General features: G+C 40.2%; 1 protein-coding gene across 6 annotated transcripts in view; it reads left to right on the top strand.

Moving 5' to 3' along the window:
- The window catches only part of C6H8orf34 (chromosome 6 C8orf34 homolog), a 350,072-nt gene that overhangs the window by 258,283 nt on the left and 64,190 nt on the right, over window positions 1-27,599 (top strand). For all 6 annotated transcript variants that reach the window (XR_013217047.1, XM_077270640.1, XM_077270641.1 and 3 more), the window contains one exon: window positions 25,751-25,871. Coding sequence is in view for 5 of the 6 variants with exons in the window: in XM_077270640.1 (XP_077126755.1) it covers window positions 25,751-25,871 (121 nt within the window). In the remaining variant the exon portion in view is untranslated. The remainder of the gene's footprint in view (window positions 1-25,750; window positions 25,872-27,599) is intronic.

Raw genomic sequence — 27,599 nt, 5'->3', positions numbered from 1 at the left:
GAGGCCAGTCCCCATTTATAAGATGCAGGCAAGGACAATGGGGAGAAGTGGTTTATTACCACTTCTGTCTTCTCGTCTACTGGCTACTTAGCGTTCAGAGGAAGAAAGAAGCACTTATGTATCACTATTATAAATTATAATTTCACAGTACTTGGATTTTTTTTCCATTTTTCCCAGACATTATAATGTAAAATGAATGGGGTCACTTAAAAGTACACCTTGTTCCGAAAAAACCCCAACCTCATATTGGTATATAAATGCAAACAATAAAATGCCGAGAGATGAGGTTAAATCTTATATGATGTATAATATATATAATATTTATTTTAATAAGTTCTAAAATCTTTCCTCCGTTTTCACAAAGGAGATTAAGTCTACTATTCAATTCATCCTTCTTTGTTCTATACAAATGAATTCAACAGCCTCATTATAATTACAGGCATGATTTAATTAAAACACAGATAAAGCCTCTATATGCAGTAGATAACACAGGATACAACATTCACAATAAGTGATGGTCACAGCTCACCTCCTCCCCCTCCTGTCTTCACAATGACCTCTGACTTGATTAGAACATGCCTGTTGTAGAAGTCAGAGAGTCCGAGCCAATCTGTTGCTGCCTATGCACATGTAGCTGCATGAGAATAGCCTGAAACAAATTAAAACATTTTAAAAACTGCATAGAACATAAAAACCTGATTGAAAAAATAGGTCATTTTCTGATGACACCTTCCCGTTTTCTTATCTATTTAATTCAACTTTTCTTGCCAGTTCTGTTAAAAAAAAAATCGCTCTTTAAATTTTGATTTATGTAAACTAATAAATGTGGGCATAAAACAAGAAAAAGGGACGATGAGAAACGCACTTTCCACTGACTGCATGTAATAGTTGTCTAGAGGGTTGTATTTACTGTACCTTTAAATTGGTGGTTGGAGACAGCACAAAGCATATTGAAATGGCGCTCAAAAGAAATAGATTATAAAAACTTTCATCTGCGCTCCAGCTGTACTAATACATTCTTCTAATATGGAATCAAAGAGGGCTGTAAATTCTTGAACTTTCTCCTCTATGATTTGCAGCATTCACAGACAATTGGCTTTCACTCTTTGTAGAAATATCTTTTGTTTATTTGTAAAAATGTAGGCAAGAAGCTCATTAAATCTTGGCGCCAATTAAAAAGTTACAGTCCTATATGTTACATGTACATTGTTTTCACTAGCAGTCTCACTTATTCACACCACCAGTACTGTTCAAAGCCTTTTCCATAATTTAGAGGAGGCTCTGTTCATGTTTTAATGCATGGGAAGTGTTTTGGTTGTACCACTTTTATTAGCTGCTTGTCGTCTTTACTGGCGGAATCTCAGAAATCACAACTTTTAGAGCATGTTTTGGCAGCTGCATTTTTACTTGCAATATACTTTATTTTTCTTTTACCAGAAGGGAAAATAGAATAAATAAGTCACAATGAAAAATGAGTGGGTGAGAATACCGTGGTAAGTGGTTTTATGGAAAACTTTGATGGAGCATATTCCCTCACTCAAAGTACCACTATAGCTTATTTTGTAATGCAGGGCTTGAGTGGTACCAACAATGTAAGTTCCCTGGCCTTAGTCTCATACTTACACACCGCCGTCTTCATCTTTTAATTGGCGACACGTTTTGAACCCACTTCAGAGTTCTTTGTCTGAACTGAGTAACAACGAGTCCCACATTTTATACAAGACTATCCAATAAATATGGTCATAGAAGTCACATGATTAAAAACATGAACCAAGTAAACAAATCACAAGAGAGGGGAAGGGAAATACAAAATTAATAGTGAAACATGATTTCTTTGTGTAAATTTAGACCATTGAGATGGCAATTGCCGAGGTTACATATTCAGTTGCCTCACGTGTTAGGAGGCGTCTCATGATATCTTTTCCCCTGGTTGATTTTCCAACTCTTTCAATGCAAACCTACAGGTGATGAAATGCCTGGATGCATAAGAAGCAGAATGGAGAGAACTGGTGGAACAGATAATATAAGTTAAAGGGCCACTGTCACCCCCCTCCAGCCATTATAAACTAAAAGAGCCACCTTGTGCAGCAGTAATGCTGCATTCTAATAAGGTGGCTCTTTTAGTTTTTGGTTCAAGTATTCCCAAAATAAAGCATTTTGAAACTTATCCAAAATACCTGTCTTTATCCAGGGAGGCAGGTCCTCACTCCCCAGCTTGAACCGCTACTCTGCCGTCACTCAAATCTTCAGGGGCTTTCGGCGCCGCCCCTCCGCGCTTTTTTCGCTTCAAAACCGGCGCCTGCGCTGTGTTTAAGCTCTGGCTGTCTGACGTCCCAGCCAGGCTTGCAGACTGCGCCTGTGCGGGCATTGCGGCCACCCACCTTGGGAATCCCAGCCCCGCAGTGTGTTATGCATTATGCATATTTAAAACCGCACTTACAGAAATCGTATGCAGAGACAGGTCACGTTCAGCTCATCAGATCTGGATACTTTGACTGGAGTCACAGAGGACTCAGATTCTGAACCTGCACAAAGTTCAAAAAACTCCTACTTCAAAAAAAGCAAACCTCCATTAACAAACAAAAGAAGGTTTACCGGAGAAAAGGAAGGAAACATCGAAGCAAACAGAAATCCTCCGAGATATCATCTCAGACACCAACGCTAGGACATTTCAATGTTGTAAATATTTCTTCTATTTCCCTTACAGATGACCAACAAGAACTTTTGTCATATGGTCTTAATTTTGTACCAAGTTGTAATTTTGACCTTTTTTCTACCATATGCGATGTGAATAGATTTATCAGAAATATTGCTCTCAAATTACATTTTAAGGATGATCCAACAGAAGCGAAATGTAACATTAACTCCCATGACAATGTCTTTAAATCCTTTGATTTTGCAGATCAGTTATCACTCATGTGATTATTAGAACTACAGAATGAAAATTTGGATGTGAGTAATGATTTAACCACTCCAAAAAATCTAATGAAGGTGCCTAACCCTCATTACTATCCCGTTCAAGCACGTAAACCTGCTATGGACAGATTCCAAAATATTATGGAATCCCAGTTGAGAAGCCTCTCAGAGGATATGCGGGACAGACACTTGGACAGTAATAATCTTAAACCCAGATTACAGCAAGCATTACGTGAATTACACAATAATGATAACCTTGTCATCAAAAATTCTGACAAGGGGGGATCCATTGTCGTAATGGACAAGGATGATTATATCTCATGGGTTAACAACATGCTTTCGGATCCGACTGTGTACAAGTGCCTGCCAGCTAATCCTACTTTACAAATAAAAAACAGAATCTATAATCTTATAGATGATGGCTTCAGTATGGGTTTCTTTAATAAAAAGGAAAGTTTCTAGTCCGGTGACCCCAATATTGTATGCTTTACCCAAAACCCACAAAAATAAACATCCACCACCTATGAGGCCAATTGTGTCGGGTATTGGATCTCTGGATGAGAGGCTGGGGGAGTGGCTGGACCTGCTCCTCCAGCCTCTCATCCAGAGAACACCTGGCTATCTCAGGGATAGTACTGATGTCCTCAATTTCATGGAGGATTTTATATGGCAGCCTAACTTCTCATGGATTGCCTCAGATGTTACCTTGCTATATACATCCATACCATACGAGGTAGCGCTGCATGCACTTAAATTCCACATGCAAAAATACAGTGATTTTTCTTTGGACCTTCAGTACTATGTCATAGAGGTTACCTCTTTCCTCATGACCACTAATTTTTTTTGTTTCAACCAGATGTATTTTATGCAAATCAGTGGTGTCTCAATGGGCGCTAAATACTCGCCTTCCATTGCCAATTTGGTAATGAGTTGGTGGGAAGAATCATATATTTACAATGTTGAGAACCCATTTAAAGATTGTATATGTTGGTACGGTAGATACATCGATGATATTATCATTATCTGGAATTCCGATGTATCTACCGTGCAGGATTTGACGGATTACTTTAATTGCAACCCTTTTAACCTTAGATTTATTTCACGTCAAAACCACAGTTGCATAGAGTTTTTGGATCTAAAATTGAAGGGCATATCCAACACTCCTATTGTCACTTCTACTTTTCGTAAAACTACAGCAGGAAATACGATATTGCGTGCAAATAGTCACCACCCCAAACATACAATTAAAAGTATTCCTGTAGGTGAGATGGTGAGAGCAAAACGTAATTGTAGCATACAGGAAGATTATTCCCAAGAAGTTGAGGGCATAAAAGAAAGACTCACACAGAGAGGCTACAGTAAATGGCATTTACAAAGAGCAGAAAAAATCGTCGCACGACGACCACGTTTTCAAAATAAACAAAATCAAAGTACATCTCTTCAAAATCCAATTACTGTGGTCTTCCAGTTTAGTAATCAATTTGCTTCCATCAAAAAATTAATTAGAAATAACCTCACTATCCTAAAAGAGGATCCTGACATAGCCGAAATATTGAAAAGTGGATGCAGAATTGTGTCCAGAAAAGCGCCCTCCTTAGGCTCTAGTTTATCACCAAGTTCTCTTATTGTTCCTTCTGCACAGCCCTCTCATTGGCTTAGTACAAAAGGCTTCTATAAATGTGGCGCTGTAGCATGTAAAACTTGTAAATTTTCGTTGAAATGTTGTGATTTCACTGATGTTGGCAATCAAAATACGTACTCTATTAAGACATTCCTGAACTGTAATACCAAAAATGTGGTTTATATTATGGAGTGTATAGCTTGTCACCTTAAATATGTTGGCAGTACTATACGTTCCTTAAAAACAAGAATTCGGGAACACATCTATGATGTTGAGAATATCAATATTAATAGAAATACATCACAAGTCTCACAACATTTCATCAACCAACACCAGTCTAATCTTGAGTCACTCAGAATTTATGCGATTGAAAAAACTCACAGACCATTCAGAGGAGGAGATATTGAGGTAACCATAAGAAACAGAGAAACCTGGTGGATTTTTAAGCTCGGAACCAGAATACCACATGGTTTGAACAAAAGGAAGGATATAATGCTTTTTTACTAGCTTTTTGGCATCATTTGGGCACCGGGGTTGTTTTCCCGTTAATTTGGTTATTAAGTCTGTAGTTCATATTGGTTGTGTTTTTCCAGTTAATTATTTAAAAATTTTTAAAAAATTATTTAATTATTTCACCACCCTAGTAGTTTTATCTATAGGGAGGGACATGTCTTTCCCTAGGATGCCATAAATAAAATTATTCTAGTATCATCGGTCCCTTGATTATACTTATTCATGGTATACCCACCTATTTGTCTTTTTATTCCTTCTTGCCAACCGGCCGCATCGGCATTGTGATGGCGCTCGCAGCTGTGCTCGAACTTATCCTGGATATGACAGCCTTTAATTTGCGAGAGCTTTTCCGTTGCCTGTCTTGCTCTTCTACCAATAAGTCCATGGATACCGTAAGGGTGATTCTCAAACTAAAAAAGTCTACAGCTTGGTTGCTTATGAGGTTTTATATACAACGCTCCTGAATAAAGAAAGCGCATATCGCTATCTGCAAGGATTCACGTCTAATTTTAGGTAGCTTCTCTTGGAGAACTTATGTCTTAGTTTATTTAAATTTAAATCTAATAAAATAAAACAAAACCCACAATAATATTTAAAATACAAATTTATTGAACGATGTATGTTGTTTCCTTTTTACAATGTAAGTCATGGCATACAATACCATACCTGCCATCATTTGTTTTAATGGCACAGGTATAGGTTAAAATTGGGTATAAACCAATGTATTATCATCATCATTATTACCATGCTTCAAAATTACTATTTTTCAATAAACTCTCAAAATTATCAATTATTCTTATTTTTTGAGTTTGGTTTTTAGATTCTTATTTTCTTGCTACCTAAATTTAATACATTTATCATTTTTTATCAGATAAATTAATAATTTTCTCTATCAGATAAATTATCACATTGGATTATTCCAGATCTGCATAATCATATGAACTAAATTTAATTAAATAAATTTTGCATATCTTTAAATCTTTAAATTTTCTAAATTTTTGCATGTAATTTTGCACATTTGCATTACTGTCATCTCTGCATTTCCATCTAGTTAAAATATTTGCCTTGTTTTTATAATCATGTCTGTTTTGTATTCATTCTCATGTGTCTCTACCTCGCTGGTTAATTAAGTCAACTAATTGTAATACCGGTGTTTTCACCAGATATCAGTATAAAAGTATGAGACATGACATATACCAGGTATCATGATTAAGGGTGCTTTGTCACCAGAAACGCGTTGATCTTGGTTCTTGTTTTTATTTTTATTGCTTGCTGATGTTTTATCCTTCACACTATATGAATTGAAGTGAATAAAGTTACGGATTTTTTCACTACATCGTTGAGCTGGATCTCCTTCCTTTTCCTGTTTGTTCATGCCTTGACACAGCGGTTCCGTGCTCCGAATCTTCAGGGAAGTCGATCATGGTGAGCTGGACTTTGTTTTGTTATGCATTATGCACAGTGCGGGGCTAGGATTCCTGGGCATGCGCACTGCGTGTGTCAGCCTGTCACACAGGTCCCCCGCCTTACAGCGTCTGTATACTGTATTGCTGATCGTGCCTCCTACTCCTAGCAATCGCCGGGAAAGAACCAACCTTGGAAACTTTCCTGCTAGCTGGTGCGCATGCCCAGGAATCCTAGCCCCGCACTGTGCATAATGCATAACACACTGTGGGGCTGGGATTCCCAAGGTGGGTGTCCGCAATGCCCGCACAGGCGCAGTCTGCAAGCCTGGCTGGGACGTCAGACGGCCAGAGCTTAAACACAGTGCAGGCACCGGTTTTGAAGCGAAAAAAGCATGGAGAGGGTGGTGCCGAAAGTCCCTGAAGATTTGAGTGACGGCAGAGTAGCGATTCAAGCTGGAGAGTGAGGACCCGCCTCCCTGGATAAAGACAGGTATTTTGGATAAAACGCTTTATTTTGGGAATACTTGAACCAAAAACTAAAAGAGCCACCTTGTTAGAATGCAGCATTACTGCTGCACAAGGTGGCTCTTTTAGTTTATAACGGCTGGAGGGGGGTGACAGTGGCCCTTTAAATGTTCAGAGATACATATGTTTAATTCTCTGGAGGTGCAATCGTGAATTGCTGTGATTCATCATGATTGGTAAATAAATGGGTAACTGAAGAGTATTTGAAGGTTCTACATCGATTCATGCCACATTTATAAAAACCTGAATAGTTTAACCATATTCTATGTTGAATGTTGGAGTGAAAAGGGCTAGGAGAAAGAAAATTGCATTGCCAAGGGATACAGCCATCTCAGCTACAATTGAACAACCGGATTGTAGCAGAGTAGAGTGTAGCATCTCCATATAGCATCGGTAATTTTTTCAAAATGATGGATTTGATTGAATTGAGGACTGAACTGTAAGGTTAATACAGGTTTCGTAACAATACTGGGATTAACATTATGATTAAAGGTAATGAGACCTTGGTGATTCCTATGTTGCACAATATGGGAGGCCTAAATCCAAGTAAGATAACCCCCTTTTTTTGAAGTTTATCATGAGAAAGCTTTAGTTCATGGGATAATTTGTCACCATCATTACAAGTTCTCTTGATACATGTGATTTCCTCTACTGGGATCGATGTAACTGTATTAGATGGGGACGGTGGTGCTAAAATGGCTTGTTATTTCCAGTGGTGCAGGGTTGTAGCATAGGCATTGAGATGCGGCACCAGACAGTATCCATGGTACACTAATGGGAACTGGGAAAGATAAAAATACATATAAATCTTATGTTTGTGCTTGCAAAGACGTTAGTCAGGATGCGGTAAGTAAAATAAGTACATTTTATTTAGGACCAAAATCACAATCCAATTTCCGGCTCAGTACCTGATGAAGGCTCCTGTCCAGAGCCGAAAAGCGGTGTGTGATTTTGATCCTAAATAATAGATACTTTTTTCAATGACCTCATCCTCACTAGCGTGTTTTGCTTTAATTGTATGTTTGTGATGACTGCTATGTGCATGAAGAATAGTATTACCTGATAATAGTTTGAAAAAGGTGTAAGTAGAGATGGGAGTTTCACGAATACCCTCCAACTGAAGATCCAAAAACAAATCTGTCAGGGGTGGGCTATGGGTAGAAAAGTTAAGCTGCAATGATTATTATTGAGATGTGTAAATTTTGGTATGACAGATACATCGCTCTTCCAGATGAAGAGCTTATCATCAATGTATCTGACATACTAGAGCAATTGTGAAGCAAACGGATTGTCACTGGAATAAACATAACATTCTTCTTAAAAGTATATTACCAGATTCGCTAATGATGGTTAGTTCTTCGCATCCATGGATACTTCCCTACATTGTAGAAAAAATTGATTATCAAAAGAAAAAGTTGAGTCACTCATAAGCTGTGTAACAAGAACAATATAAGAACATAAATCAGGACAGTGATATACTTGGAACTATGGAATTCCAAAGCATTAATGGCAATATCATGAGGAATTTAAGTACATAGTTCAACAATATCGCAGCTTAATGCTATCCATTTTTAATCTTTCCCAATAAAGTTTTTAATTTTTAATATTAATTATTATTATTATTATTATTATACATTTTTATAGCGCCATTTGTTCCATGGCGCTTTACATGGTGAACGGGGCAAATTTAGACAAGTACAATGTTAGGGTTTGCGGAACGCACCGAATATATTTATTGATGTGATTGGTGCGTTCGCAACCCAGGATCCACCGTGCAGGAAATATCCTGCCGCTAAGTAAATGGCAGCACTATATGGCGGTATTAACCAGCTCTGTTAGCTTCACAGAGCGGCCGAGAAAGCAAAGCTCTGTGCCCTGTTAACTCTCACAGAGACACAGGCTAACTGCCCAGAAGAGAGCAGTCAGTGGTCATGCATGCACACAACACTCCTCGCCGGAGGTGCCAGCATTCTAGGGGCTTATTTCAACCGGGTCCCTGAATATTCTCATACACAATCTCCTCGCCGGAGGTGCCAGCATTCTAGGGGCTTATTTCAGCTGGGTCCCTGAATACATTCACGCATATGACCACAGTGGCGCAAAGCATGTAACTTTAGAAGATACTAGCGCTTTAAATAGCTGCAGCACGTACAGGACCTTAAAGAAGAGGACCAATGAGAGATTGCCACTGAGTCTGCGTACCTACAGGACCTTCCTAGAAAGACCAATAGACTTGGCTGCAGAACCTGAACATGTGACCCTTGATCTCCACTGAGAGATCTTACCCTGGGCATGCTCAGTGTGTGCAAAGCAGGACTTAGTCCCAGAAAAGCCTGTTCACCGTAGATCAGTGCAGGGTACAATAGCAGAGCCTGGAGAGGCAGCAAAAACCCTTTGCACTGAATCAGACTCAGTGAGACGCTGGGACCGACGTCTCCGCTGAGCAGGCTCCACTGCGGCTGAAGGAGAATGGGAAACCGCAGCAGAGACGGATCGAGATTCCCCCTGTGCAGCAGAGGAAACTCGATTCCTAACATACAATAAACACGAGTAAAACAAGGCACACACAAGTACAGAAGGAGAGAGGACCCTGCCTGCGAGGGCTCACAGTCTAAAGGGGATGGGTGAGAATACACTAGGAGAGGGTAGAGCTGCTCATGTGGAGGTTCAGTAGACTGAGGATCACTGTAGGTTGTAGGCTTGTCGGAAGAGGTGGGTCTTCAGGTTCCTTTTGAAGGTTTCCATGATAAGCGAGAGCCTGATGTGTTGGGGTAGAGAGTTCCAGAGTATAGGGGAAGCACGGGAGAAGTCTTGGATGCGGTTGTGGGAGGAAGAGATGAGAGAGAAGGAGATCATGAGACGATCGAAGGTTGCGTGTAGGTAGGTACCGGGAGACCATGTCACAGATGTATGGAGTCAGGTTGTGATTGTGTATGTCATTGTTAGTGTTTTGAACTGTAGCCTTGTGTATGTCATTGTTAGTGTTTTGAACTGTAGCCTCTGGGCAATAGGAAGCCAATCAAGGGCCTGGCAAAGAGTAGAGGCTGGGGAATAACAAGGAGACAGGTGGATTAGTCAGGCAGCAGAGTTTAGGATGGATTGGAGTGGTGCCAGAGTGCTAGAGGAAAGGCCAGAGAGTAGGAGGTTGCAGTAGTTGAAGCGGGAGATGATAAGGGCATGTACTAGTGTTTTTGTGGTTTCATGGTCAAGGAATGCTCGGATCCGGGAAATGTTTTTGAGTTAGAATCAGCCAGAGGAGGCAAGGGCTTGGATATGTGGCTTGAAAGAGAGGGTAGAGTCAAGGATCACCCCGAGGCAGCGAGTGTGCGGGACCGGGGAAAGTGAGCAGCCATTGACATTGATAGATAGGTAGGGTGGAGGGGTAGATTGAGGTGGGGGAAAGATGATGAATTCTGTTTTGTCCATGTTCAGTTTTAGAAAGCGAGCAGAAAAGAAAAATGAAACAGCAGACAGACATTGTGGGATTTTGGCCAGTAAGGTAGTGAGGTCAAGTCCAGATAGGTAGATCTGCGTGTCATCAGCATAGAGATGATATTGTAGACTGTGGGATTCTATGAGCTGTCCCAGGCCGAAGGTGTAGATGGAGAATAGTACGTGTTCCTAGAACTGAGCCTTGGGGAACACCGACAGAGCGAGATGAGAAGGTAGTGTGGGATAGGGAGACACTGAATGTCCGGTCTGTTAGACATGATGAGATCCAGGATAATGCCAAGTCTGTGATGCCAAGAGATGAGAGAATCTGTAACAGGAGGGAGTGGTCCATAGTGTTGAAGACAGAAGACAGGTCCAGGAGGAGGAGGACAGAGTAGTGTTGCTTGCTCTTGGCGGTTAGTAGGTCATTGGTCACTTTAGCTAGGGCAGTTTCAGTTGAGTGATGTGATCGGAAGCCAGATTGTAGCCGGTCAAAATGGGAGCAGGAGGAGAGGTGGGAGGACAGTTCAAGATGGACATGCTGTTCCAGTAGTTTTGAGGCATAGGGGAGAAGGGATATTGGGCGATAGCAGGACACAGAGAATGGGTCAAGGGAGGGTTTTTTGAGGATAGATGTGATTGATGCATGTTTGAAGGATGAGGGTAACACACCGTTTGTAAGTGAGAGGTTGAAGAGTTGTGTTAGGGTTGGGATGAAGACTTTTGCGAGGTTAGGGATGAGGTGGGATGGGAGCGGGTCAAGCGTGCAAGTGGTGAGATGTGATCTTGACAGAATGAGCTGGAATCTCTCCTTTTTTTCCCTGGATCACAACATTTGGTCACAACGGCTTTCCCTGGTCCTGCACGTCTTGAGCTGCAATGATGACCTAGTTTCACTAACATTTCTGTCAGTTGGTCTTCATGTTTTATCCAAGCTGTTACAGTTGGTCTCCAGCAGTTTGCGAGTTGACGGATCAATCAAGTGTTTGCTGGGCTATTTGGAAATCACAACTCAATGTAAATCTTTGAGAGTCAGAGTGAGGCCAGGACAAGGCTCTCATAGACTTACACTGAGCACTTGTTACCGTTACCTCTGACTTCCAGTCAGTCAGAAGTTGTGGTCACAAGATAGTGGTACGTGACTGGAGTGGTGCCGGGAAGAGCTGAAGATGGCAGCTGGTGAGTATCAACTAGCGTCAGGGAACTTAGATTAGTGATACCACTCCAGAGCTGAAATAAAAAAAAAGCTGGAGTGGTGCTTTAAAGTGAATGTCCACCAAGAGAGACTCTAAAGTAGATTCACAAATAAACAATCTTTTGTCTGGGGAGGGTGCGTAAAAATTACCATTGTCATTATTACTCCAGTATGTCACTGTCAGAGGTGGGTGTTGTCGTCAGTGTAATAATGTAATATTCACCACCAATCCTCGAGCGGCACACAACCGTTCCTTTTAATATTCCAAGGATGGTTTCTCAATTGTAATGACATTACCCCCAGCCAGAATAAGTGTGCATCAGTTACATAATAAAGTTATTAGTGAATTTATTATTGTCTAATTTCTGGAAAATTCTTTTAAAGTTTTAATGACTTCTTCTGATAGGATGGTAGCAACCAGTGCTAGATTCTCCTTACTCTGTTACATTACAGCTGGGGCATGGACCTTCCTTTCAATGGAATTTTGTGAGAAGATTGGAGCGTCCATGGAGAGCTGTACCCAATGCATGAATGTTTTTCCTGTGGATGAAAAAACATACACATTTATCATAAATTTTACATTTTTACAGTCTTTTCCTAACCCTAACTAGAGTTAGGGTTACGGTTAGATCCAAGGTTTTGGCAATATAATAGTTTAAATAAAGAGTACAAAAATTTATGAAACATCATGATAACTATGTATAGATTTTTTTAATTTTTTACATTTGATGCTGAATTTTATAAAAAAAAACCAGTAAACTAGAGGGCCAATGGGCACTTTATACCCATACACATGTACATTAGAGTGTGTAGTTAAGCAAATATGTGCTTTAGAAATGTTTTCTTCTAGGTGTATACTATGGTTTAAAACATGATGTCAGGTCCTTTCCTGTTTTTGGAAATATGATTTTCCTAGTGTATGTGGTATTTATGTAATGGTGTTTCTGCAAGATGACACTACTCTGTAGGTTGCATGTGTTCCTAGTTTGGAGACAGTCTTCTGTGATCATTACAAATTGAAAAAAAATGTAAGGATTTAAATTCAAGGAGTTAACATAACAACATACAGTATTGATATTATAATCAAGGTGGTTTTGGAGGGATAGGACTTACACCTGAAAAAAATGCTTCTGAGTGTGAAATGTATAGCAAAGAAGATTGGACTATCGCAGATTCAAGTCTCCTAAGGGAACTATTAAAGTCAAAAGTGAAAAAAAGTTTTTAAGGGGTAACGTTTCTCCTTATGGAGAGTGACATACCATCTCTGGCTTGTCAAGGTAAGGAGGCTTATTTTCCGTACAATGCTCCTCTGGGAATTTAAATATGCAAATTGCCTCTTCTGAGAAAAAGAGGACTTAACTCTATAGCGCCACCTGTAGGATCGCTACTTCCAACAGGTGGCGCTATAGAGTTAAGTCCTCTTCTTCTCAGAAGAGGCAATTTGCATATTTAAAAAGTTTTTAGAAATATGAAAAAATAAAAAAAACACAAAAGTTCAAATCACCCCCCCCCCCCCCACTTTGCCCCATTGAAAATAAAACAGGCAAACAAAAAAATTACATGTTTGGCATCTCTGCTTGCAGAAATCTGATATATCAAAATATAACAAATTCATCTGATCAATAAACACTGTAACAAGAAAAAAAATCGAAACTCCAGAATTAAGTTTTTTTGGCTGCTGCAACATTGCAATAAGCTGCAATAAGAAGCTATCAAAATGTCATATTTACCGCATAGCCCCATGCGGGAAGTAGGCAGATCAATGCATTCCTAGGTGTGCGGAATCCCTGCGATTCCGCAAATTTAATGGACATGCTGCGTTTTTTTCTGGAAAGCGCTTCCGCTCAGGAAAACAACGCAGCATGTGCACAAAAAATGCAGATTGCATTCTATTAAGTAGGATGCTTAATATGAGCGTTTTTTTTCTTGGATTTATAGCATTTTCTATAGCGAAAAAACGCGGAAAAAAAACATCCTATTTAATAGAATGCAATCTGCCTTTTTTGTGTACATCCTGCATCGTTTTCCTGAGCGGAAGCACTTTCCAGAAAAAAACGCAGCATGTTCATTAAATTTGCGGAAACGCGGGGATTCCGCACACATAGGAATGCTTTGATCTGCTTACTTCCCGCATGGGGCTATGCCCACCATGTGGGAAGTAAGCAGATCATGTGCGGTTGGTACCCAGGGTGGAGGAGAGGAGACTTTCCTCCACAGACTGGACACCATATAATTGGTAAAAAAAAGAATTAAAATAAAAAATAGTGATATACTCACCTTCTGATGGCCCCCGAAGTCTTCCCGCCTCTCAGCGGTGCTTCCGTTCCTATAGATGCTTTGTGTGAAGGACCTGCGATGACGTCGCGGTCACGTGACCGTGACGTCATCGCAGGACCATTTTTTAATTTTTTTATTATTTTTAACATTATATCTTTTTACTATTGATGCTGCATAGGCACCATCAATAGTAAAAAGTTGGTCACACTTGTCAAACACTATGTTTGACAAGCGTGACCAACCTGTCAATCAGTTTTCCAAGCGATGCTACAGATCGCTTGGAAAACGCTAGCATTCTGCAAGCTAATTATGCGTGCAAAATGCTAGGAATATGCATGCCAATTCCACATGCGATATACCCATGGCAGAGTTGCAGAAATTTCCGTGGCAATTCTGCAACGTGTGCACTTAGCCTAAAGGTTATTTTTGACCCTTTAATGAGCCTTGCCACATGACTTAGGATAAACAGCCAAACCAGACACTCCATTTGCAGACACATGTTTCAGGGTTTTTGCCCCTTCACAGTGCAAACCAGGAGGTCTGATTTGGATAGGTTAGCATCCTCTGGCAGGGGATCTAAGCCTTATTACACCGACTGTCCACAAGGAGAAATTTTCCCCCATGGACCTGTATTCAACTGTCTCACACCTAGCCAAATCAAAGCAACAAAGAAAGTTTTTTTCTTATACGTGGCTTTTTCCACAATTCCAATTTTGCATGTGGAAACCTTGTGCTTTGTTTTGTGAAGATGGTTGCTAGTACAGACAATACAAAACCGAGAAGGGAATGTAAGTTCAACGCCAGACTGGAGATCATCCAGTATGTGTGGGAGTAAAAATGTATTCTACTGCAGAATATGTTCAAAATGAAATGTAAGAAATAACCCAAATGTCAGAGAGAATTTATGTTACCTTGTAATTCTGCATATAAAGTGAAATTTAGGGTAATATAATCAGACACCTGATACAAATGTCAAAAGTATTAAAGTTCTGGCATAATATGTGAAATCAATACAAATTATATTTACCTTAATAATAAGTTTATTGCTTGTGTGAAAGTTTCAACTTTTTTAATGTTTTAGCAAAATTTAGGCTATGTTCGCACTTTGTCTTTTAAACTCATATATATGTAGATATTTTGGCACTCCCACCCCTAGGTACACACAAGTGCAGTAAGCAGCAAGCTATCTGCTTCAACTTGCTAAAAGCCAGAAAAAATCTAATATAGACCCCTACCATCCATAGACCTGGAAAGCCCATAATCCACACACTAGGAAATCGACAGTCGACGGCCAAATGCGTTTACTTCTATTTTTCTTTCACTGGAAACCGGATTACCCACATATTGGAGTACTTTTTGTCTAATATTTAAATATGACTAAATTTAAGTGTTGTTAACCCCTTTCTGACATCGGGCATAATAGTATGCCAATGTTGGATACCCTCCCTTTGATGTGGGCTCCGGAGGTGAGCCAACATCTTTCCCGGGACATATCAGCTGTTTTGAACAGCTGACTTGTGCCCGCAATAGAGGCGATCTGATCATCACCTGTATGTAGCAGAGCCGATCAGGCTATGCCAGCTTCTAGCCTCCCATGGAGACTATTGAAGCATGGCAAAAGTAAAAAAATGTGTTTAAAAATATTTAAAAAATAAAGAAATATAAAAGTTCAAATCACCCCCCTTTTGCCCCATTCATAATAAAACAATAAAAATAAAATCAATCATACACATATTTGGTTTCATTGCATTCAGAATCGCCCGATCTATCAATAAAAACAAGCATTAACCTGATCGCTAAATAGCGTAGCGAGAAAAAAAAGTCCAAATGCCAGAAATACCTTTTTTTGGTCGCTGCAACATTGCATTAAAATGCAATAATGGGTGATCAAAAGAACGTATCTGCACTAATATGGTATCATTAAAAGCATCAGCTCAGTGCGCAAAAAAAGCCCTCACCCAACCCGATATCATGAAACATGGAGACGCTATGGGTATTGCAAAATGGCGATTTTTTTTTTTTAGCAAAGTTTGGAATTTCTTTTCACCACTTAGATAAAAAATAAAATAGACATGTTTGGTGTCTATGAACTCGTAATAACCTGGAGAATCATAATGGCAGGTAATTTTTAGTAGTTAGTGAACCTAGCAAAAAATCAAACAAAAAAACAAGTGTGGGATTGCACTTTTTTGCAATTTCACCGCACTTGGAAATTTTTTTCTCGTACCCGACATGGTAAAATCAATGGTGTCGTTCAAAAGTACAACTCATCCCGCAAAAAAACAAGCCCTCACATGGCCATATTGATGGAAAAACAAAAAAGTTATGGCTCTGGGAAGGAGGGAAATGAAAAACGAAAACGCAAAACTGAAAAAATCTCTGGTCATGAATGGGTTAATATTTAAATATGTTTGGCGATCTAAAACATTTAAGTGTCACGTGCAAAAGAATAGGAAATAAAAAAAGGGGCAAACACTTTTTCACACAACTGTAGTTAGGACATTTATCTGCACACCTACCTACATTTTTAATGCAGGATTCATTCCAGCAGTGTTGTGCCATTTCATTGCCGGTGCATTTTAGCGCTGATTACCTTTTTACATTAGTCTTTTAAAATAAGGCGACTCCAACTAGTTTTTCTAGCAGAAGACGCTTCAGAAACTCTGGCGTATTTCCTTTCTTGATGTGTCTTTTCTGTCTATTTTTTTTCAATAGTTTCTTGAAGGTTTTCTTAGGGTATAAGCCATCCGTGGCTTTGGTTTGGAGAGCTTTCTCATGGTTCTTGTGAAGCCTTTTTTTACTGTAGTTTTTCAGTTGTTTTTTTCACTCCATTGAATAATGAGGAAACCACTAGTGTTTTTATGAGCAAAAATGATGGCAAAACGCTACAAAAAGCATCTGCCAGTCTTCTGAACATCTTTTGAGCTTTCCCATTGACTTTTAATACAAAGTGTAGAGTGTCTTTCGAGCAGAAAACCTCAGATTCACTTTTTTTAACAGCTTGGTGTCTTAAGGTACCGTTACACTAAGCGACGCTCCAGCGATACAGACAACGATCCAACCTAAACTAGATCGCTGGAGCGTCGCTGTTAGGTCGCTGTAGAGACGTCAAACACAGCAGCTCCAGAACGATGCAGGAGTGACCCAGTGACGTAACGGCGACTCACTTATCGTTCACGCTCCATGTAAAAACATTGCTGACATTGTTGCTTTTGCTGTCAATCATGACGATACACGCCGATCTAGCGACCAAATAAAGTTCTGGACTTCTAGCTCCGACCAGCGATGGCACAGCGGGATCCAGATCGCTGCTGCGTGTCAAACTCAACGAGATCGCTATCCAGGACGCTGCAACGTCACGGATCGTTGTCATTCTCGTTGGAAAGTTGTTTAGTGTGAAGGTACCTTTAGAAACTTGAAGTGATAGAAGACATTCAAAAGCCTGAATATATGCACACCAAGTTGTTTTTCCATGTAAGTGCTCATGTTCTTTCATTCGAGATGTTTTTGAAAGGCATTGTGTGAACTTAGCCTTACTTTGTTATCCCAGACTACAGGTAAGGGAACATGACGGCAAAATGTATCACTATAAGCTATTAACAGTGCTGTCATTGTCTTTTTACACTGAAAATGGTGACAAAAAATTATATTAGCAAATTTCTGATTTTTCTTTAAATAAATAAAGTAAAAAAAATATATAAAAGTTTGGCATCACCACTATTGTAGCCACTTGAATAATCATTTTGCCCAGCCATTTTTACTGCACAATGAGTGCCATTAAAACAAAACACAAAAAACATTGTCAAATTGTGTTTTGTGTTTTTGCCACATCACTGCACTTGGATTTTTTCCCCATTTTCTAGTACACTGTAAAAAAAACTAATGGTGTTCTTTAAAACTGGTGTTCTTTAAGGGTATGTGCACACGTAGAATGGTCCACTGCGGATTTTTCCGCAGTGGATTTGATAAATCCGCAGGGCAAAAGCACCGTTTTTTTCCTGCGCATTTACCGTGGATTTACCGCGATTCTTGTGCGGATTCCACTGCGGTTTTACACCTGCGGTTTTCTATTATGGAGCCGGTGTAAAACCGCTGCGGATTCTGCACAAATAAGTGACATGCTGTGGAATGTAAACCACTGCGTTTCCGCGCTTTTTTTTCCGCAGCATGTGCACTGCGGATTTCGTTTCCCATAGGTCTACATTGTACTGTAAACTCATGGGAAACTGCTGCGGACCCGCAGCTGCGGATCCGCTGCGGATCCGCAGCAAAATCTGCATCGTGTGCACAGAGCCTAAAACTACAACTTGTCCCACAAAAATTTCAGACTTGCATTGTAGGTTAGTTTACGCGGCGTAACAAAAATCACAATATGCGTGAAATTTGTAGAAATTCCATCCACTTTGCTGGAAGTGTAAGACGCTTCATTTTTTCACAATGAAAATAAGCAACATCAAAAACTCATCCTGGGAACTTTTGTTTTAAAATGTATCTTTATTTATTGATTAGTAAAGGTTTTTCAGGCTAGGGCAATAGAGGACTCTATATTTTTGCGTGCTGAACACTAAAAACACTTTTGGCTTGTGTTCCAACTTCCCACAATCACTGGAAGCACCTTTTATTTACTATTTTTTTAATTTTAATACTCTCAAATTGAGCTCAAAGCTATAATTTATTGGTCCTCCAATTGCTCCTATTTAGAGTTATCAGGTCCATGACAAGTCTAAATAGGAAAATAACTTCTGGTTCAATTTGTAGACAAAACTAGCTGCAGAGCATCAACCTCGTGACTGATAATCCAAATTTTCTATTGTTGTGAAGCACAGCAGACTAGACCTTCATTGCACTTCTGAATACTCCATTTATACTCCATTTCCACCAGTATTAACAACCTAAAATCTGACTGCTGAATCAGACCCTACCCTGAGTTTGTTTGTATTCTGTTGCCATGGAGACACATCCATCTACATAGGACTTATGTACACAAAACTGGATATTTTAATGAAGATACTTTGCAAAATTGCTTATTTTTTGTGTACAAGTTTATTTAAGCCCAATTGTATGTGCTTTAAATTTAATCTGTCAACAGGTTTTTGTCTTGTTATTTGAGAACAGCATAAGACAGAGACCCTGATTCCAGTGTCACTTGCTGACCTGTTTGCTGTAGTTTTGATATAATCACTCTTTTATCAGAAGGACATTACCATTAGACATTAGAGGACGAGTACATAGTGATCAGCGAGTATACTCATTGCTCGGGTTTTTCCCGAGAATGCTCGGGTGGTCTCTGAGTATTTGTTAGTGTTTGGAGATTTAGTTTTTATTGCCTCAGCTGAATGATTTATAGCTATTAGACAGGCTGAGTACATGTGGGGGTTGCCTGGTTGCTAGTGAATCACCACATGTAATCAAGCTGGCTAGTAGCTGTAAATCATTCACCTGCCGTGATGAAAACGAAATCTCCGAGCAGTCATAAATACTCGGAGACCACCCGAGCAACGAGTACACTCGCTCATCACTACTAATAAACCTCCATCCGCTATATTTATGAGCTCTGTTTATCTCCACCCACATCACACATTGGCAGCTTTCTGCCTATGCACAGTGTACACAGAGAGCTGTCAATCAGTGGTGTGGGCGGGGTTATAAAGAGCTCGGCATTCAGTGAACTGGTCTACATGCAGTAGATAAAAATGATTTTATCAAAACTGCAGCTCATAGCCCAGTAATTGACACATCGTCGGAATAATGATTTCTGCCCTTTAACCATGGTGCTCTCACAAAGGGTAATCAAGACTTGATGACTGATTCCCTTTAATTGGGACAATAGATTTGTTTTTGTTAGGGATCCACTTTTTTGCTCTTCTTGCAATCAATTGGCTACTTAAAAGTTTTAACCAAATCAAAGCGAAACTTTTTCTGTTGTAAATTAATTGCAAATATCGTGACAATTCCACGTAGTGTTTGTGATCTACATTATGGTTTTGACTAATGTGAAGATTGATAGAGTTGAAATGTATGGTTTCTATCAATGTAAGTAGGAAAATCATTTATGCAGTATTCCTTTTATGTCTTGCCCAATATTAGATTTGATCATTCAGCACATGTAGCTATTTCTACAGGAAAATGAAAAATAAAATTGTTTGCAATTTTGGCAAATGTTTATTTGTTCTGAAAGATGATTGCACAAGCAGACATAACATTGGTGCAATATGTGCAGGGGCCCAAGAGGTAAGGGGACGACTTCTACCTCCATACAAGGTAGACCTGTGCTTTATGATGAGCTATTGGACTTCAAAGGGCTCAAGTATTGTTTTCTCCACTGGCCACTAATACTAGACTTATATTTCCTGTTCTGTTCATAAGTTCCATTATCATTACAGGCAGAATAACAATTACACACAGTACTAGTATATACAGTAGATAAAACACGATCCACTGGTCCCCATAGGAGATGTTACAGCTCATTTCCTCCCTTTGCAATGACTGTTGCCCAGATCAAAGCATGGCTAGAAAGTTGGAACCAGAATATTGCTGCCTATGGCCATTTGGCTGTTGAACAAAACCGTAAGATTTGGCTGTTGAATAAAACCGTAAGAATGAGTTTAGTGTTTTTAGAAAAAGATGGTGATCTGGAAAATTAAAAAAGCAGCAGTCTGCCGTCTAATGGTAAGTCATTGAGGCAAAAATAGGAAAATTGGAAATTCTTGGCAACCCTAAAGATTGGTTGTTATTAGGGTTGAGCGAAACGGGTCGTTCATTTTCATAAGTCGCCGACTTTTGGCAAAGTCGGCGTCTCATGAAACCCGACCCGATTCCTGTGCGGGGTCGGCCATGCGGTACGCGATCTTGGCGCCAAAGTCGCGTTTCGTATGACGCGTTTAGCGCCATTTTTACAGCCAATGAATGAGCGTGGGCAGAGTGATGACATAGGTCTTAGGGGAGTGAACGCCTATCGTCATGTTATCGCTTGTGCGCAGTAGGGATTTGGAATGTGCAAAACGAAATTTTCTGTGCTGGGACGGAGGGGGAGAGAGAGAGAGAGAGAGAGAGAGAGAGAGAGAGAGAAAAAAAAAAAATCCTTCATTGGGTTTCGTGTTTCGGCCGAAACCCGACTTTTCACGGTGGTCGGCCGATTTCACTCGACTCGACTTTTAAGACAGTCGGGTTTCACAAAACCCGACTCGACTCTAAAAAAACTAAAGGTCGCTCAACCCTAGTTGTTATGTCTACATGAAATGGGGGCTCACAGAACCAAAAACTCTTGAAAAAAAAGAGCTTTAACCACAAAGGAACTCTAGAGCATGGAAATAAAAACAAGGAAAAGCACTATCAAGCTTTTTAAAAATCACATTTAACTTAAAAACCTGCTTTGAAGAATAGATAATCTTCTAATGACTCGTTTCACTTAAAGTAGAGCTGCACTCTTAGAGCTTACCTAAAGACCACTGTTTCAAAATGAAAAATAAGGGAACACTTGTCTCACACCTCAGATCTCAATGAATTAGAGATTATAAAGTTGTGTAATTCATTACAAATAATATTATGTATCAATGGTCAATGGAAGTCAAAATCATCAATTATTTGAGAGCTGGATTCCAAATAGTGCTGAAAATCAAGTAATAAATTGAACGCACAGGTAGATCCCACTTTTGTGCATTTCATTACAGCAACTCATACTGTGACTCAGGAGAGTGTATGACCCTCACCTGCCTGTAGCTACTCCTGTCAATGACTGGGCATACTTCTGATGATATGGTTGATAGTGTCTTGAGTAGTGTTGAGCGATACCTTCCGATATTTGAAAGTATCGGTATCAGATTGGATCGGCCGATATCCAAAAAATATCGGATATCGCCGATACCGATACCCGATACCAATACAAGTCAATGGGACACAAATATAGGAAGTGATCCTGGATGGTTCCCTGGGTCTGAAGGAGAGGAAACTCTCCTTCAGGCCCTGGGATCCATATTCATGTAAAAAATAAAGAATAAAAATAAAAAATATGGATATACTCACCCTCGGACGAGCCCTGGCTGTCACCGCTGCAACCTAGGAATGCATTCTTAGGAATGGAGGCTGCCGGTTGCACCGCTGAGGTCCAGGGTCTGTCGGAGGGGTGAGTATATCCATATTTTTTATTTTTATTCTTTATTTTTTACATGAATATGGATCCCAGGGCCTGAAGGAGAGTCTCCTCTCCTCCAGACCCTGGGAACCATACGCACCGCACATGCCTGGGAACTTATAGGAACTTCCGATTCCGATTTCCGATATCACAAAAATATCGGAACTCGGTATCGGAATTCCGATACAGCGAATATCGGCCGATACCCGATATTTGCAGTATCGGAATGCTCAACACTAGTCTTGCGAGATCTCCCAGACCTAAAGCGACTTGAAAAAGTATTCATACGAACTTTTCCACATTTTTTCACATTAAACCCACAAACGTAAATGTATTTTATTTGGATTTTATGTAATACACCAACACAAAATTGCAAGCACCGTATTTTTTGGATTATAAAGCGCACTTTAATAATCCCCAAAATTAGGGGGAAAATAGGGGTGCGTCTTATAAACTAAACATTGTTCTTACCGAGGAGTCAATGCAGGCCTGGAGCTGGGGGTATTGCGGTGGTGGTGCGGTGGTCCTGCGGTGTGCAGTGGTGGTACAGTGGCGAGCGGTGATCCTGCGATAATGGTACAGTGGCGAGCAGTACCCCTGCGGCAGCGGCATATGGCGGCCGCCATTCTTCTTCCTGGGTCCGGCATCCAGCTTCCGGCTTCTCACTCGGCACAGGCGCAGATGAGGAAAGCCAAGATATCCATCCGCGCCTGACTCTACGAGATGTCTCCAAGAAAATGACCGCGGATGCGGCGCTCTCGGCACCAAGATCTCGGGAGATGAGATCTCAGTGCCAAGATCTCCATCTGCGCATACACCGCCCCAGCAGCCATTTTCCCGGGGTCCACCACATAGTAAACAGTGCGGGGGCTCTGGACTTTCACAAAATGTCGGCAGAGCCCCCACACCAGCAACCACCAGCAGTGCCACTCTTGCCTCCTCCAGCAGCGACCCTGGGACCCTGCTCCATTGCGGTGTGCACGACCGAACACCCGCAGCATTGCACATCCAAACACCCCTTTCTCCCAGTCTGGGGTCTGCAGCTTCGCCCCATTCCTGCCTCCACCAGCAGCGACCCTGGGTCCCTGCTTCATCGCAGCCACCACCCCCGGTAAGCAATATGACGCCTGGATTGTAAGAAGCACCACCATTTTATTAAAAAAAGGTTTTTCCTATTTTTCTCCTTAAAATTTGGGGTGCGTCTTATAATCTGGTGCGTCTCATAAACCGCAAAATATGGTAGTTGTGAAGAGTAAAGGGAATAATACATTTTTTTTATATTTTAAAAATATATATCTGAAAATTGTGATGTCCATTTGTATTCTGCCCCTCTAAGTCAATACTTTGTAGGACCACCTTTTACTGCAATTACTGCTGTAAGTATTTTGGGGTAGGTCTCTACCAACTTTGCACATTTAGAGGCTGAAATGTTTGTTTATTTTTATTTGCAAACTAGCTCTAGCTCAGTGAGATTGGATAGAGATAGTCTCTGAACAGCAATATTCAAGTCTTGCCACAGATTCTCAATGGAATTTAGGTGTAGTCTGGGTCTCGGCCATTCAAACACAAAAATATGCTTTGGTCTAAATGATTTCAATGTAGCTCTGGGAGTATGTTTAAGGTCGTTATCTGACTGGTAGGTGAACCTATGCCCCAGTTTCAAATCTTTTGCAGCCTCTAACAGGTTTCCCTCCATTATTGCCCTGTACTTAGCTCCATCTTCCCATCAACTCTGACCAGCTTACCTGTGCCTGTTGAAGAAAAGCATCCAGCAGCATGATGCTGCCGCCACCATGTTTGCTGGTGGGGATGGTATTTTCAGGGTGTTAGTTTTCCGCCACACATAGCATTTTGCATTTAGCCAAAAAAGTTCTACTTTGGTCTCATCTGACCAGAGCACCTTCTTACACATGCTAGCTGTGTTCCCTACATGGCTTTTTGCAAACTGAAAACACAATTTCTTATGGATTGCTTTCAAAAATTACTTTTTTCTTACCACTCTTCCAAGCCGGATTTGTGGAGTATGTGACTAATAGCTGTCTTGTCGACATATTCTACCACCTAAGCTTTGGATCTCTGCAGCTTCTCCACAGTAACCATGGTCCTTTTGGCTATTTCTCTAATTAGTGTTCTCCTGCTTGGGATGTCAGTTTAGGTGGACGGTCATGTCTTCGTAGGTTTGCAGTCGCGGTATACCCCCTACCTTTTTTGGATGAGGGATTGAACAGTGCTCTGTGATATGTTCAGAGCATAGGATATTTAGTTTTATAACCTAACCCTGCTTTATTCTTCTCACCAACTTTATCCCTGACCACTCTGGTATGTTCCTTGGTTTTCATGATGCTGTTTGATCCATAATGTTCTCAAGCAAACCTCTGAGGCCTTCACAGAACAGCTGTAGTTATACTGAAAATAAATTACACACAGGTGATTTCAATTTACTAATTATGTGACTTCTTGGGGCAATTGGTCACTCAGGATTTTATTTTGGGTATCCGACTACAGGGGACTGAATACAAATTCACGTAATAATTTTCAGATTTATATTTTTAAAATAATTAAAGATCCATGTATTATTTCTTTTATACTTAAATACCTGCTATTTTGTTTTTGTATATCACATGAAATACATTTTAAGTTTGTGGCTATAACATAAAAAATTTTAAAAAAGTACATGGGGGTATGAATACTTTTTCAAGGCACTGTAAATCAGGGCATCAATAAGAACCTGGACAGTGTGTGGCACTACTTAGTGGCTTCATATGCACTAAAAACCACAATATCATTAGCCATTCCATGACATCTATATGACCTATTATAAAGGTTTTCCCTATATTAATAATCAACAGCTTTCCATATGCCCTTAAATGGGTTTTCCTGTTTAAAAAAAACCTGTCTCTCTCCCAGCTGCTGTTTTCTTTAAAAAAAAACAAAAAACCCTGATCTTTACCCGCCCTCCCTGGGTCCAGTGCTGACTCTCCTCCACTGCTCTCAGTGTCTGTTATTGTCTGCAGTGCTGATGTCACATTGACAGAGCGTGACAGCCAATCAGTGAGCTTAGCGGTTCTGAGTGGCTTCTGTTGTCACATGGGCTGAACCGCTGAGCTCAGTTACTGGCGGTAGCACTGTTGATGTGACATCGGCACTGCAGACAATCACCGGTACATGAGAGACTCAGGTAGGGTGAGTAAAGCACAGTTTGTTTTGTAAACAAACTACAGCTGGGGTACAGGAATTTTCTGAAATGAGAAAACCCCTTTAAGGACACATGGAGGAGTGTTGTGGAAATGAGACAATAATTAAGAAACACTTTTTTGTGAGTTACCTCTAATGTTGACATATACATATTTGTCTCATTTTAAAACCAAGGCCTTTATAAGTATAGCAATCTCCAGATCCAACACTGAACTAATTGATTTAATAGAAATGAAGCTAAAAAATGATATCTGAGTAAGGCACACGATGGAGATTGTCTGACATAGATGTGTTGTAACTTATTCCTGGCTTTCAATGTGTGATAAATCTACAGAGTAGCTCGATGGAAGATTTATTATTGATGCTTTACACAGTTAACATCCTATTCCTGAAAGTGCTCAGGACACCAGACACTTCTAATAGGAAACAACTTGTTTCCAAAAATCTCAGTGTGCAAGGAACATATAATTATTGCTTTCCTATTTCCATTTTCAACTTGTTTGTAAAAGTACATTTTCTCACTTTTTGAACTTCTTTAGCGTCAACCAGTCTGGGACTTGGATGTCTTGTCTGCCAGAAGTGGGGGCTCACCGAACCAAAAACTCTTGAAAGAAGCTTTAACCGCAAAGGAACTGCAGAGCATGGAAAAGCATCTAGCTGGTATGTGCTGAAAACTACACTTTAGTGTGCGAGGTGTACGAGAGCTTTCATCAGGCTGAAACTGAGGCGGGAGCTCAGTAACCCATCCAGCTGCATATCTGGGAACAATTCATTTTAAAACACCCACAAATTTCAGACTATTGCTAGATTTTACAGAGAATCTGTCAGTAGGATCAAGCCTCCTAAGCTGTCTATATGGGCACGTACGTCATAGGAAGTAGGATGAAATGATACCTTAATATCTGCGATCCAATGTCTTATTCCAGAGAAATCCATGCTTTTTTCGTAATATGTAAATGAGATGTTAAGGTATATGGGTGGGACATAGATTCCCTGACACTCTGCCTCCTATTTTACATGAAAGGGCATGTTATCAGTGTGATACATGTAGATCATGGGAGCAGACTGTCAGTCATTACATATCTCAGACTGGCGACACTCCCTTTTATTTACAATAAGCTGCGGAGGCAGATTCTTAGGGAGATCTATGTCCGGCCCATAGATCCTAAGAGCTCATTTACATATTAAGGAAAATGTGGATTTCTCTAATTTTATTCAACTTCCTATGACCTACATGCAAATATATATGGCTAAGGAGGGTTGATCCTAGTGATAGATTCTCTTTAAAGGAAATTCCTTTTCTTTGTCTTTGTTGAAACTACCATGCTACAGATTCATATGTGACAGGTTGTATTTTATTAACTTATACTTCAGTGTCCTTAATTTTATCTGTGTCTTAAGAAAATGGTTCTATCCCTGTCCACCTCTCCTTCACATGACCACGCTGAATCTCGATATTCAGATCCTTCACTGAAGCTTGGGCTTTCCCACTAAATACATTTACCACTAATCGACAGCAGAGATGATAAATGTATGATCACCGGAGGAAATGGTGTGGGACATTTTTTTTTGTCGGCCCTCAAAAATCACAAGTCTTTAACAAAGTGACATCATATTCACATCCTAGGAGTGGGGTCTTACTAGGGGTGAGTGAGCACTAAAAAGTTTGGTTACTCATTGCTCAAACTGAGCATTTCCCAATTCTTGCATGCCCATTTCGAATAACTAGCTTAATGGGAGTCAATGGGAGAGCCAAGCTTTTTTCCTGCAAACGCTACAAGGAGGTCTCGGGGGCAGTGAAAATGCTAACATGGATGGGAAAAGTGCGGAATAGAAGGAGAACAGCATGGAGAAGACCCCTGGAAGCATCTCTGACTCCGAGATCGTTGCTAAGAACAATGGAGTCCGACTTTTGCTCCACTTTAAGGATTGACAATAAAACATTCCAAAGCGACGAGAAATTGCATTTTACAGGAAAAAAATGTTAAGAAACATTTTTTCCTGTATAATGACATATACAGTTGTGCTCAAAAGTTTACATACCCAACAGAATTTTTGCCTTCTTGGCTTTGGCAGTGTTACAGCAGCATTAATTCTTCCTTGCTAGCTTAGATATAACACAGGGGAATGAGTACTCTCAGGTGTTTGCAGAAGCTCAAATAACTCCATACATACCGCAGTCAGTAACGATCTCAGCATGTAAGGAGATTCACTGAGGGAGATCATTCCACTGGCTCCCTACAACTTGATCATGAAGAGTCAATTGCTGTTACAGCTGGAGGCTTAACAACGGTCTCTGGTTTTGCCATAGATCAATGCTTTCTAGATCTTGCAGCCTGCCAGTATAAAAGTGACAGGCTGGATAATTGTGAGAACGCTAGAGGAACT

Source organism: Ranitomeya variabilis, chromosome 6, assembly GCF_051348905.1.
Source record: "Ranitomeya variabilis isolate aRanVar5 chromosome 6, aRanVar5.hap1, whole genome shotgun sequence".
Taxonomy (NCBI): domain Eukaryota; kingdom Metazoa; phylum Chordata; class Amphibia; order Anura; family Dendrobatidae; genus Ranitomeya; species Ranitomeya variabilis.
Note: the sequence above shows the minus strand (reverse complement) of the source record. Positions and strands in the feature narration are given on the sequence as shown.